At 41.4% G+C, this 16,045-nt stretch overlaps 1 protein-coding gene across 1 annotated transcript in view; it reads right to left on the reverse strand.

Moving 5' to 3' along the window:
* The window catches only part of LOC124261822 (matrix metalloproteinase-16-like), a 100,279-nt gene that overhangs the window by 41,666 nt on the left and 42,568 nt on the right, over positions 1-16,045 (reverse strand). The window contains exon 2 of the mRNA XM_046696198.1: positions 11,931-12,054. Within this exon, the coding sequence (XP_046552154.1) occupies positions 11,931-12,054 (124 nt within the window). The remainder of the gene's footprint in view (positions 1-11,930; positions 12,055-16,045) is intronic.

Here is a 16,045-nt window from a genome sequence, read left to right on the forward strand (position 1 = left end):
GCACTCAGCAATATTCCAGCTTTATGGCGGCGGTCTGTAAAAAATCGAGTCTGGACCAGAGTGAGTGAGTGAATGAGTGAGTGAGTGGGTGGGTATGGGTGGGTGAGTGAGTGAGTGAGTGAGCGAGCGAGTGAGTGAGTGACTTTGTGTGACTTTGTGTGAGTGAGTGAGTGAGTGAGGTGGGTGGGTGAGTGAGTGGGTGGGTGGGTGGGTGGGTGGATGAGTGAGTGAGTGAGTGCGTGTGTGAGTGAGTGAGTGAGTGAGTGAGTGAGTAGGTCAGTGAGTGAGTCAGTGCGTCAGTCAGTGCCCAGTTGAGCGTGAGTGATTGAGTTTTACGCCGCACTCAGCAATACTCCAGCTATATGGCAGCTGTCTGTAAATAATCGAGTCTGGACCAGACAATCCAGTGATCAAGAGCATGAGCATCGATCAACGCAATTGGGATACGATGACGTGTGTAACCAAGTCAACGAGCCTGACCACCTGATCCCGTTAGTCGCCTCTTACCACTGGTTACTGAAGATCAATTCTAACCCGGATCTTCACGGTCAAATTGAGCGAATTAGTAAGGCCCTACTTTTCTTTTAGAAATATTACAGGAACATTCATGAACATATACTGGAGTATAGAATGACCATGTGTAATAACCCTCCGTGTATATCCGATTGTCAAGAGTAATTTGTCAATTGAAATCATACTGAAACCAATTGACGTCAATATTCGCCAAGAAATACGGCACGACGTTACCCGCTGTTCATGACGTCATACATTGATTACACTACGTCACGTGCCAACAACACTGTGATTCCAGTAAAGATTTATCTTCTGTAAGTCAACTCGGAGTTATTCTATAACAGAGTCATCACGCATTATCTTGTCATGGTTATCGTATGGGAGTTTCTCATTACAGTTCATTTCGTCTTACAGCTATGTAACTTCTAGATTGCATCATCAGAGGTCGTCATTGCTATGCTGAAACGTTGAGGTCAAACGCTCACCCGCTCCCAAAGACGTAAATCCAGTAGCATATCAGATGCGCGTGATCAGCAGCTGCGTAGCAACACATGACTGCAAATATTAATGACAATCATCGGAATATGTGAAGCATCTGAGAGGTTCGTACACTAACAACTAGCTCCAAAAGGGACATATTTTACAGAAAGAAAAGTTCACAGTAGAAAATATAAATATAAGTAAAAGGAGCCCTGAGACTTTCTTCATTTCATCCCGAAGCTGTGGGAATCTAGACTTGCCACATTTTCTAGACTTGCGTGGACTTTCTTGGATATATTTGCGTCAGGCTCTGTATGACAGACTAAGAGGTTCGTACAGTTCCCAGTATGTCATCGATTAGAGCGCCAACAGCCAGACGGCATACCATTCTCCTTAAAGAAGGATTACAGACTTGCTGTCGAGTCAAAATCACTGTAAGAGGTTCTTGAACCGCGTGGTACTCGTGTTATGAAGTCATTGTGACTTCACTGTACTGCGTGATGAAGTCATTGTAACTTCACTGTACTGCATGATGATGTCATTGTGACTTCATTGTACTGCGTGATGATGTCATTGTCACTTCACTGTACTGCGTGATGAAGTCATTGTGACTTCACTGTACTGCGTGATGATGTCATTGTCACCTCACAGTACTGCTTGATGAAGTCATTGTGACTTCACTGTACTGCGTGATGATGTCATTGTGACTTCACTGTACTGCGTGATGAAGTCATTTTAACCCCACAGTACTTAGTGATGAAGTATTGTCACCTCACTGTACTGCATGATCAAGTCATTGTGACTTCACTGTACTGCGTGATGATGTCATTGTCACCTCACAGTACTGCTTGATGAAGTCATTGTGACTTCACAGTACTGCTTGATGAAGTCATTGTGACTTCACTGTACTGCGTGATGATGTCATTGTGACTTCACTGTACTGCATGATGATGTCATTGTGACTTCACTGTACTGCATGATGATGTCATTGTGACTTCACTGTACTGCATGATCAAGGCATTGTGACTTCATTGTACTGCGTGATGATGTCATTGTGACTTCACTGTACTGCATGATGAAGTCATTGTCACCTCACAGTACTTAGTGATGAAGTATTGTCACCTCACTGTACTGCATGATCAAGTCATTGTGACTTCACTGTACTGCGTGATGATGTCATTGTCACCTCACAGTACTGCTTGATTAAGTCATTGTGACCTCACTGTACTGCATGATGAAGTCATTGTGACTTCACTGTACTGCATGATGAAGTCATTGTGACTTCACTGTACTGCGTGATGATGTCATTGTCACCTCACTGTACTACATGATGAGGTCATTGTGACTTCACTGTACTGCATGATGAAGTCATTGTCACCTCACAGTACTTAGTGATGAAGTATTGTCACCTCACTGTACTGCATGATCAAGGCATTGTGACTTCATTGTACTGCGTGATTAAGTCATTGTGACTTCACTGTACTGCGTGATGATGTCATTGTGACTTCACTGTACTGCGTGATGATGTCATTGTGACTTCACTGTACTGCGTGATGATGTCATTGTGACTTCACTGTACTGCGTGATGATGTCATTGTGACTTCACTGTACTGCGTGATGATGTCATTGTAACCTCACAGTACTGCGTGATGAAGTCATTGTGACTTCATTGTACTTCATGATGAAGTCATTGTCACCTCACAGTACTGCGTGATTAAGTCATTGTGACTTCACTGTACTGCGTGATTAAGTCATTGTGACTTCATTGTACTTCATGATGATGTCATTGTGACTTCACTGTACTGCGTGATGATGTCATTGTCACCTCACTGTACTGCTTGATGAAGTCATTTTAACCTCACTGTACGGCGTGATGAAGTCATTGTGACTTCACAGTACTGCGTGATGAAGTCATTGTCACCTCACTGTACTTCATCAGTCATTATGATGAAATCAATATCACTCATCGACACTCGTATGACGAAGTCAGTATCACTCATCGACACTAGCTATATTACTCTTGTCGACATTAATATTCACCGATTATTAAATGTACGAAACACATCAAAACGGATAAATAACTGAAGTTATCCTCCAGAATTTTGCTTCGACTAGTTGAGCAAATAACACTTAAAGCCTCATCCAAGATGATAATACACGCCCTGTGACCTCGACATCGTTAAAAGCCCAGATCCCTCATAACGGCGATTACAGAATTTCAATGTCAGTCCAAGCTGAACACGCTCTTCACAGATCTGCCTATACCGCGAGTGATCAGCAATCTTTTATTGCAGGGAATGTATTAAAGTGAATGTATGTGTACACGACCGGATGCTATCTGCCAGTCATCGTACACCCTCTTTCAGGCTTCTACGCATCTGTCCCAGTACCTCGGTGTCGGTGTAGACTTCCATAGGTCTCTCAAGAAATGGTTTATAGTGTAGATCATAATTCCTAGCTGATATAAATAGGCTAGTGTCGTTGCTTCATCGGCGTATGTAAAGCGTTTTGGCTCATGCTTAGTGGATTGAGACAGGGAATCTTAAGCAGATCGTTGTCATTGTGAGAGTATCAATAACCGGTACTTGTGGCGCCGTGATGTACGTAAACAGGAGCACAAAAAGACGTGGTATCATTAGGACTTATCTTTTATTATAGGGAGGGGAGGGAAGATGGAATGGAGAGGGGTGAGAAGGTGGGGGATTGGGGGAGAGAGGGGGGAGGAGCTCTTTGGTCGTAGAACTGCATTTTATCGACCCTTCCGCATTGAATGTTCTAGTTTTAATGGGTTCCCCAATACATGCCACATCTTTATGACCACCTCCTCCATATATTTAAGTGCCTATATACTCCCCCCAAGCGATAATTTAAAGGAAAATATTCAGTGTCATTTTGGCATGCATCCATCTTCTCTCTATCTTTGTGGTAATATTTGGTGACCCACTTTTTTGCTTCATACATTTGCTTCCCACTACTGCTACCCCACACTTAGACTGGATATATGCAATTTTGATAGTAGCAAATAAAACCATTTAAATTGAAAAGGAGCCCCAGTGAAATGGGAAACTCAGAATCTAGACTTGCTTGATTTAGGGCTTTAACATTGCAGGGAGGGCTGGGCAGTAGGAAAAATAATGTGGTTCAAGGACTGTGAGACGGACTATTACTGACTATTGGATTTAAGTTCCCACAAATGCAAACAGTATGGCCTTATGAACATATCGGATGCCTTGCAACACATTGTTGGGGTTCAGCTGAATGAAGATTTCATAGACAGACAATGTATTTCTGGAACCCGTTGCCGAGTGGATCATATGCGTGTTACCGGACAAACTGAGAATATCCGAATCCGTGTTACAGGTTCTGCCGAAGACTTTCCAGTGGTGTGAATGTGTGTTATCACCTCTCTGCCCTGAACGCCGGATCAGGAGTGAGGTGTGAAACGCCCTCACACTGACACGCTATCAGGTGGCATCACAGGCCACGACACGCATGATTGAGCCTTCCTCACGTAACTGGCAGTGATGGTCACTGCACGCGCAGTGAAGCCTTCGTCACGTCACAGGCAACAAAGGTCACAGCAGTTCAGAAGTCGTTTAGAAATCCTCAGACCGCAAATAGCTGTTACAGTGTCGGATATTTCAACCCTAGGACCGATAACACCACAGATATGTAATGGACGCATGTCCACAATTGGAGATGACTTAAAGGATGCCTGTATACAGCAAGTATTGAATACAATACAAAGTCTGTATACAATTGCAGATGACGTAAAACACACTTGTGTGCAATAGCAGATGACGTAAAACATACTTGTATGCAATAGCAGATGACGTAAAACACACTTGTATGCAAAAACAGATGACGTAAAACACACTTGTATACAACAGCAGATGACGTGAAAACACACTTGTATGCAATAGCAGATGACGTAAAGCACATATGAATACAATAGCAGATGACGTAATGCACATGTGGATACTTTAGCAGATGCCGTAAAGCACATTTGGATACTGTAAAACTTAGAGCGATATTAAAAATCTCGCCCATTGGCAGAAACACATTTTGGCCCATGGGCGAGAATATTGACTTTTACTCAAATACATGATTTTCCATGTTTGGAGGTTAATAAATGAATGAGTGTATGTTTATAAGTACCTTTGAAACAAAATTCAACTCATATTGACTTTAATTCGACTAACTTAGATGGATGCTAAAAATCTTCATGGGCTTAAACGACTATTTTGGCCCATGGGCGAGAATATTGACTTTTACTCAAATACATGATTTTCCATGTTTTGGAGGTTGTAAATGAATGAGTGTATGTTTATAAGTATCATGAAACAAAATTCCCAACTCATATTGACTTAATTCGACGAACTTAGAACGATATTAAAAATCTCTCGCCCATGGGCGAAAAATAGGATTGGCCCATGGGCGAGAATATTTTACTTTTACTCAAAATACATGTTTTTCCATGTTTTGAAGGTTGTAAATGAATGGCAAGTGTATGTTTATAAGCATCATGACACAACTCATTTTGGACTTAATTTGACTAACTTAGAGCGATATTAAAAATCTCGCCCATGGGCGAAACCACATTTTGGCCCATGGGCGAGAATATTGGCTTTACTAAAAATACATGATTTTCCATGTTTTGGAGGTTGTAAATGAATGAATGTATGTTTATAAGTATCATGAAACAAAAATTCAACTCTCACATTGGCTTAATTCGACTAACTTAGAACGATATTAAAAATCTCGCCCATGGGCGAAAAATAGGATTGGCCCATGGGCGAGAATATTTACTTTTATTCAAAGTATATGTTTTCCATGTTTTGGAGGTTGTAAATGAATGAGTGTATGTTTATAAGTATCATGAAACAAAAGTCAACTCATATTGACTTAATTTGACTAACTTAGAGCGATATTAAAAAAATCTCGCCCATGGGCGAAAAAAGAGGTTGGCCCATGGGCGAGAATGTATAATTTCGATCAGAAGTCATGTTTGGGAGGTTGTAAATGGATGAGTGTATGTTTATAAGCATCATGACACAAATTTCAACTCATTTTGACTTAATTTGACTAACTTAGAGAGACATTAAAAATCTGGATTATTTACGGTAACATGGATTAGCTAATAGCGAATTGCCGGGAGACCCACTTTCACACGATCACCTCAACCATACCCATTGCCGGTTGAGCCAAACCATTTTCAACTCTTGTTCTCTTAAAAGTGGCTTTCCCGGACTATAGCTATCAGCACACCCCAATCCGACCATCTGTCATTAATTACCTGTCATGAGCTATCAGTTGTATTGAAAGCTCTCGCCTATTGTTTCATTACTTAATTGTTTCACGGATTGGTATGTAGTCACTCCAAATTCACCCATATGTGCGTGACTGTCCTCTCCGACGTCCGCGCCCACCTCTCAACCTAGCAATCTCGATCCACTTTCTGCTCACTATCAAGCCATCTACAACTTCACCTCTCTCCAACCACCTGTCTTCTCAGAGGGACTTCACTGTACTGCGTGATGATGTCATTGTCACCTCACAGTACTGCTTGATGAAGTCATTGTGACTTCACTGTACTGCATGATGAAGTCATTGTCACCTCACTGTACTGCGTGATGATGTCATTGTCACCTCACTGTACTGCATGATGAGGTCATTGTGACTTCACTGTACTGCGTGATGAAGTCATTGTCACTCCTCACAGTACTTAGTGATGAAGTCATTGTCACCTCACTGTACTGCGTGATCAAGGCATTGTGACTTCATTGTACTGCGTGATGAAGTCATTGTGACTTCACTGTACTGCGTGATGCGTGTCATTGTGACTTCACTGTACTGCGTGATGATGGTGTCATTGTGACTGTCACTGTACTGCGTGATGATGTCATTGTGACTTCACTGTACTGCATGATGATGTCATTGTGACTTCACTGTACTGCGTGATGATGTCATTGTCACCTCACAGTACTGCGTGATGAGTCATTGTCATTACTGCGTGATGATGTCATTGTCACCTTGTACTGCATGATGAAGTCATTGTCACCTCACAAGTACTGCGTGATGAAGTCATTTGTCAAGTCATTGCGTGACATTTCACTCACTGTACTGCGTGATGAAGTCATTGTCACCTCACTGTACTGCGTGATGAAGTCATTGTGACTTCACTGTGATGAAGGCATTGTGACTCACTGTACTGATGATGTCATTGTCACTTCACTGTACTGCGTGATGAAGTCATTGTAACCTGCACTGTACGGCATTGTGTGATGAAGTCATTGTGACTTCACTGTACTGTGTGATGAAGTCATTGTACTGCGTGATGAAGTCATTGTCACCAATACACTGATGAAGTCATTCATCACCAGTCATTATTGTCACTTCACAATACTGCGATGAAACCTCACACTGCGTGATATCACTGTCATCGATTACTCGTCATGACTGTGTGATGAAGTCAGTATCACTCATCGACACTAGCTATATTACTCTTGTCGACATTAATATTCACCGATTATTAAATGTACGAAACACATCAAAACGGATAAATATCTGAAGTTATCCTCCGGAATTTTGCTTCGACTAGTTGAGCAAATAACACTTAAAGCCTCATCCAAGATGATAATACACGCCCTGTGACCTCGACATCGTTAAAAGCCCAGATCCCTCATAACGGCGATTACAGAATTTCAATGTCAGTCCAAGCTGAACACGCTCTTCACAGATCTGCCTATACCGCGAGTGATCAGCAATCTTTTATTGCAGGAATGTATTAAAGTGAATGTATGTGTACACGGCCGGATGCTATCTGCCAGTCATCGTACACCCTCTTTCAGGCTTCTACGCATCTGTCCCAGTACCTCGGTGTCGGTGTAGACTTCCATAGGTCTCTCAAGAAATGGTTAATAGTGTAGATCATAATTCCTAGCTGATATAAATAGGCTAGTGTCGTTGCTTCATCGGCGTATGTAAAGCGTTTTGGCTCATGCTTAGTGGATTGAGACAGGGAATCTTAAGCAGATCGTTGTCATTGTGAAAGTATCAATAACCGGTACTTGTGGCGCCGTGATGTACGTAAACAGGAGCACAAAAAGACGTGGTATCATTAGGACTTATCTTTTATTATTGGGAGAGGAGGGAAGATGGAATGGAGAGGGGTGAGAGGGTGGGGAATGGGGAGAGGGAGAGGAGCTCTTTGGTCGTAGAACTGCATTTTATCGACCCTTCCGCATTGAATGTTCTAGTTTTAATGGGTTCCCCAATACATGCCACATCTTTATGACCACCTCCTCCATATATTTAAGTGCCTATATACTCCCCCCAAGCGATAATTTAAAGGAAAATATTCAGTGTCATTTTGGCATGCATCCATCTTCTCTCTATCTTTGTGGTAATATTTGGTGACCCACTTTTTTGCTTCATACATTTGCTTCCCACTACTGCTACCCCACACTTAGACTGGATATATGCAATTTTGATAGTAGCAAATAAAACCATTTAAATTGAAAAGGAGCCCCAGTGAAATGGGAAACTCAGAATCTAGACTTGCTTGATTTAGGGCTTTAACATTGCAGGGAGGGCTGGGCAGTAGGAAAAATAATGTGGTTCAAGGACTGTGAGACGGACTATTACTGACTATTGGATTTAAGTTCCCACAAATGCAAACAGTATGGCCTTATGAACATATCGGATGCCTTGCAACACATTGTTGGGGTTCAGCTGAATGAAGATTTCATAGACAGACAATGTATTTCTGGAACCCGTTGCCGAGTGGATCATATGCGTGTTACCGGACAAACTGAGAATATCCGAATCCGTGTTACAGGTTCTGCCGAAGACTTTCCAGTGGTGTGAATGTGTGTTATCACCTCTCTGCCCTGAACGCCGGATCAGGAGTGAGGTGCGAAACGCCCTCACACTGACACGCTATCAGGTGGCATCACAGGCCACGACACGCATGATTGAGCCTTCACGTAACTGGCAGTGATGGTCACTGCACGCGCAGTGAAGCCTTCGTCACGTCACAGGCAACAAAGGTCACAGCAGTTCAGAAGTCGTTTAGAAATCCTCAGACCGCAAATAGCTGTTACAGTGTCGGATATTTCAACCCTAGGACCGATAACACCACAGATATGTAATGGACGCATGTCCACAATTGGAGATGACTTAAAGGATGCCTGTATACAGCAAGTATTGAATACAATACAAAGTCTGTATACAATTGCAGATGACGTAAAACACACTTGTGTGCAATAGCAGATGACGTAAAACACACTTGTATGCAATAGCAGATGACGTAAAACATACTTGTATGCAATAGCAGATGACGTAAAACACACTTGTATGCAAAAACAGATGACATAAAACACACTTGTATACAATAGCAGATGACGTGAAAACACACTTGTATGCAATAGCAGATGACGTAAAGCACATATGAATACAATAGCAGATGACGTAATGCACATGTGGATACTTTAGCAGATGCCGTAAAGCACATTTGGATACTGTAGAAGATGACGTAAAGCACGTATGGATACTATAGCAGATGACGCAAAGTACATCTGGGCACTATAGCCGATAACCTAAAGCACATCTGGATACGATAACAGATGACGTTAAGCACTCGTGGGTACTATAGCCGATAACACAAAGCACTTTGGATACGATAACAGATGACAAAAAGAACATATGGATACTATAGCAGATGACGCAAAGTACATCTGGGCACTATAGCCGATAACCTAAAGCGCATCTGGATACGAACACAGATGACGTTAAGCTCATGACGCTGCTATAGCCGATAACCTAAAGCACATCTGGATATGATAACAGATGACATAAAGCACATGTGGGTACTATAGCTGATAACCCAAAGCACATCTGGATACGATAACAGATGACATAAAGCACATGTGGGTACTATAGCTGATAACCTAAAGCACATCTGGATACGATAACAGGTGACGCATAGCATACAATAACAAATAACGTATAGGATATATGTTTGCAATAGCCGATAGCCCGAAGGAAACTTGTGTACAGATCATGCTTTTAGTATATCTGGATACAAAGTAGCTGAGGGTTCAACGGTTCAGAACACCTGTATACAACATCAGATCATCTTAAGAACACCTTTATACAACATCAGATCATCTTAAGAACATCTGCATATAACAGGATATCATTAACAAAGGCTACAACTTTATGGATGACAATTTCTTGTATATTATATATGTTATCCACAAATGTGTAACCTTTTTTGATTGACCAACTTCTGGAATGCCTATAAAAAATGGGGTATTAGGTTTAGGGCGCTTGCGTGAAAAAGCAGATCATTATATAACACCTGTATGCAATAGCAGACAACTGTAAGAATATGATATATACTATATATTATATACTATACTGTATATACTATAAACGTACATCGAGGACTACCACATTCAATAACGGATACACCAATACATCCCTATTCAAAAACAGATACAACCAAGTACATCCACCTTCAATAACAGATACAACCAAGTACATCCACATTCAATAACAGATACAACCAAGTACATCCACCTTCAATAACAGATACAACCAAGTACATCCACATTCAATAACAGATACAACCAAGTACATCCACATTCAATAACAGATACAACCAAGTACATCCACATTCAATAACAGATACAACCAAGTACATCCACCTTCAATAACATATACAACCAAGTACATCCACATTCAATAACAGATACAACCAAGTACATCCACATTCAATAACAGATACAACCAAGTACATCCACATTCAATAACAGATACAACCAAGTACATCCACATTCAATAACATATACAACCAAGTACATCCACCTTCAATAACAGATACAACCAAGTACATCCACATTCAATAACAGATACAACCACGGAAATCCACCTTCAATACATCCAGTACATCCACATTCAATAACAGATACAACCAAGTACATCCACCTTCAATAACAGATACAACCAAGTACATCCACCTTCAATAACAGATACGACATCCACATTCAATAACAGATACAGATACAACCTTCAATAACAGATACAACCAAGTACATCCACCTTCAATAACAGATACAACCACGGACATCCACCTTCAATAACAGATACAACCACGGACATCCACCTTCAATAACAGATACAACCACGGACATCCACATTCAATGACAGATACAACCACGGACATCCCCATTCAATAACAGATACAACTACGGACATCCCCATTCAATAACAGATACAACCACGGACATCCCCATTCAGTAACAGATACAACCAAGTACATCCACATTCAGTAACAGATACAACCAAGGACACACATATACAATACCTGACACCCATGTAAAAAACAGATACAATCAAGGACACCCACATGAAATAACAGATACAACAAAGGACACCTATTTACAATAAGAGATGCAAGCAAGGATGCAATGACAGATACAACCGTATAGGCCAAATTCAGAAGACAGAGGTCATCATATCAACATTTTAAAACGTCTATGCAGCTATATCAATACAGATGCAGTTGCCAGACCCGGAATAAGAAGGGGAAGCCTTGTGAATAATGAGTTTTCTCGTCCCATAAAACTGTCCTCGATTTCACCATCTCTGCCGTGACTGTGCCTCGAACACTGCAAACAAGGGCGTAACCCATTTCATGACGCACCCACGCACTCAGAGACATGTATGGATGGTGTTTGCACGGAGGAATCGATAGATATATTACAATCAATAAAGGTCAGCAGATGATGCACGATTGCATCGGCAAGAGCAGTGCCACTGCTTTGTGACTTGGATATGTCATGAAAACATCTAGCAGGAACAGCACAATTGATACCTCCCTCTGATTCAGGAACAATTACGACACTGAAAACATGTAATTTACCACCTACCTGTGACATTGAGGCCAGCCATTTTCTGGAACTGTCGAATGGCGTCCTTGAACGAGGCCTCTGTCCGTAATGCTCCCGTCTTGGGATCTTGGGGCACGAGGTATCCATATTTAATGAGGTAGTCCTGAAAATGAAAATGGTAGTTTATTAATGACCAGCGAATTTGAATATTTACGACAAATATACTGTGTATTTATAATGTACTCCTTTAGAAGGACATCACAACACAATATACTGTGTGTCACAATGTATTCATATACTACAACTTTACGACAAATATACTGTGTATTTATAATGTACTCCTTTAGAAGGACATCACAACACAATATACTGTGTGTCACAATGTATTCATATACCACAACTCTACGACAAATATACTGTGTATTTATAATGTACTCCTTTAGAAGGATATCACAACACAATATACTGTGTGTCACAATGTATTCATATACCACAACTCTACGACAAATATACTGTGTATTTATAATGTACTCCTTTAGAAGGACATCACAACACAATATACTGTGTGTCACAATGTATTCATATACCACAACTTTACGACAAACATACAGTGTATTTATAATGAACTCCTTTAGAAGGACATCACAACACAATATACTGTGTGTCACAATGTAGTCATATACCACAACTTTGCGATACAACATACAGTGTATTCATAATGTACTTATTTACCCGACATCACAACTCATCATGTGATTTTATACTGCAAATATACTCTTACATCCCCAACATATCCATTGATATACCATGACGTATTCTATACGTATACACAAGCAATACCATGACGTATTCTATACGTATACACAAATAATACAATGACGTACTCTATACGTATACACAAGCAATACCATGACGTACTCTATATGTATCCACAAGCAATACAATGACGTATTCAATACGTATACACAAATAATACCATTACGTACTCTATACGTATACACAAGCAACACCGTGACGTACTCTATACGTATACACAAGCAATACCATGACGTACTCTATACGTATACACAAGCAATACCATGACGTACTCTATACGTATACACACGCAATACCATGACGTATTCTATACGTATACACAAGCAATACAATGACGTACTCTATACGTATACACAAACAATACCATGGCATTGTGTACACACTGCACGGCATATTCAGATATCGCCTCCTTCAGAAAGGACATTGACAAAACAATAGTATCAGCATTAACGATGGATAAGTGCGTCTTTGATATACACTCCTCTTTTGCCGTTGCCCCCAGTCGTTACTGTATAAGTTCCATACACAAAGACTTATAGACGCATATAGACCATATCTGTAAAAGACAATGACGTCAGAATGTCTTTTACTTATATAAGAGCAGTTATCTCAGTGTTGTACCGCAGTGTGTGTTGATAGTAAATGCTCCATCGAGAGCCAGATCGATCCCTAAGACTGCTATTTTGTAAACGATGAATTATTACTGAGTCAATAGATTATCTGTTGTGGTAGAGGCTCTCAGCTGCTCGTCCTAATGGAAGGTAGCTGTACATGGCCATCTGCCAGTCTTCAGGATCTCACTGTGTACACACGAGTTGGGGATCGATCCCCACAACAACTCTCCGGTTACTTCAATATTTATGATAAATATACACCTATAATTGGAGATTGACGTATATTGTCCATCAAAGTTGACAGATTGATAGAAGATGGGTGCGTTGGTTCAGTCTGGCTGGACGGCCGTCATTGAGTTGGTCAGAGATACCAGATCTAAGAATCGCTAATTGGGGTTTACTCTTAAAACTTAGGGTTGCTGATGGATTATGTACTCTCCTCGGACATGCTCTAAATTAGTACATATCTACACCGGGGACAGTAGTAATAATATACTACCCATATAAAGGTTAGACTCAGTTAAAGCACTCACTTTATGTTATGTATATATGTATGGTTACATACTAGATGCTAGATGTCATGTTAGCGTTTCCATCATGCGCGACTTGACACAGTCGTGGGGCGGAAGGGTAGCTTAGTGGTTAAAGCGTTGGCTCGTCACGCCGAAGACCCGGGTTCGAATCCCCACATGGGTACAATGTGTGAAGCCCATTTCTGGTGTTCCCCGCCGTGATGTTGCTGGAATATTGCTAAAAGCGGCGTAAAACCAAACTCAGTCAGTGACACAGTCGTGGTTGTTTGTTTGATGTCCAACGCCGTACATATATATTACATCGAAGATGAATTTCTCCACTAACCTGGGGGAACCCTACTGCAAACCTTATGCAGATGAAGTGCACGAGGATCATGCATTAAATGGCTGAAAAGCATGTGCAAATATCATGCATGTGAACAGCTGCGTTGTGATGTAAAGCTTTGTTAAGAATTCGCCAATTTTCATTGAGTTTCATCATTTACTGAACGCATGACAATAATCTTTTCAACGTTACGAATTTGTTTTACAATACATCAGTTTATGTGTAAACAGTACCTTTAAACAGGATGGAATATTTTACAAAATCTAGTTTAGAACAGTTGACTGAAGTAAGAGGCTACATTTACACTAGTGAGTCTAAACGTTTGATGGCTCGTATAATAATAAGGACATTTGTAATGCGCTGAATTCCGCACCACGGAGGGGCACGCTAAAGGTGCTACAATCTGATTATTATTACCCCAGATAACCCAAGCTTCCTGCGAGGCGCTAGAAGGTTAATATATTATGATTATTATTTTTACACATTAAAGATGAAAATGCAGCAGAGAGGGTTCGGGTGATCCTGGCACAGTCAGGCTTGTAAGGCTCATCATCAGCTCAGGGCCCTCACCCCCTCTACACGCAGCCCAGGCAGCGAATGGGACTTCTCCCAGGAAACGCTGCCTAGTCGAACCCACCAAGAACTTTCCGGAGAATATGAAGGCTCCCCAACACTGCAGCCTTCTGCATTACCCAGAGTGTCATATTATATCGGAACTTATATAGCGCTATACTCCACCACATACGCATGTTCAAAGCCCTTTGTTATTTCTTTCGAATGATTGGATCTCAATCTCAACGGCACGTCGTATTTTTTACTCTTAAGTGCCTGGGCATCATACAACTCGTGCAGCCACTTGGGGCACACAGTTCATGTGACTTTCCCATCCTTACGAGGTACCCATTCACAGCTGGGTGGACTGGGACACATAGTCACAGTACTTTGTCCAAGTTTTAATAGTCACATGTCTTATCCCACCGGGTACCCATTTTCTGATGGGTCACAGTACTGAACGTCCTTTATAGTAGTATATATAACTATGTGCTGTATTATCAGGGAGCACATAGATGTGGGGACTAGAGAGGATAGATGTCACTAGGCATGACAATACCGAGACACGGGGTGGCAGGGTGGTTATGATACTGTGTTTGTTGGTTGTTTATCGGCCTGCTACAATATTGCCGCCATAATACAAAGGCATATAAATAATCCATTGCCTGCTATTAAAACCACGGTGTGGTGACATGCAGTCATGGTTCCTGACCATCCGATTGATTTGGTGTCGGGGAGCTATTTCAAACCGGAATCCCCAAGGGCCGGCTCTGATAGTAATAATAATACTAGGAATTTATATAGCGCTTAATCCAACCAGGGCTGATGCAGAGGTCATGGTTATGATCAAAGTGAGTGTTGGCTGGTGATGGTGGATGATGATCATGAGAGCTGGTGATCCTGATGGTGGCGATGATGATTATTATTATTATATGGGTATAGATATAGCGCTATAGTCCATCCCACATGCTTGCTCAAAGCGCTTCTTTGTTTTTCCCTCGATCATTGGATGTCAATCTCAGCGGCACATCGTATTACCAATCCCAACTCCCTGGGGAGCTACAACTCTTGCGGCCACTAGGCGCACCGAGTTAATGTGGCTTTCCCATCCTTACGAGGTACCCATTCACAGCTGGGTGGACTGGGACATATTGTCACAGTACTTTGTCCAAGATAACTGCATGTTGCTGTACCTTCAACTAGGTGTTTGCACGTATTCATGTGGCAACCACCATGATGATGATGATGATGATGACGACGACGACGACAGTGATGGTGATGACGATGGTGATGAACGACGATGATGATGATGAT

The sequence above is a fragment of the Haliotis rubra genome, unplaced genomic scaffold (assembly GCF_003918875.1).
Source record: "Haliotis rubra isolate DU_JTF1 unplaced genomic scaffold, ASM391887v1 Scf810, whole genome shotgun sequence".
NCBI lineage: Eukaryota > Metazoa > Mollusca > Gastropoda > Lepetellida > Haliotidae > Haliotis > Haliotis rubra.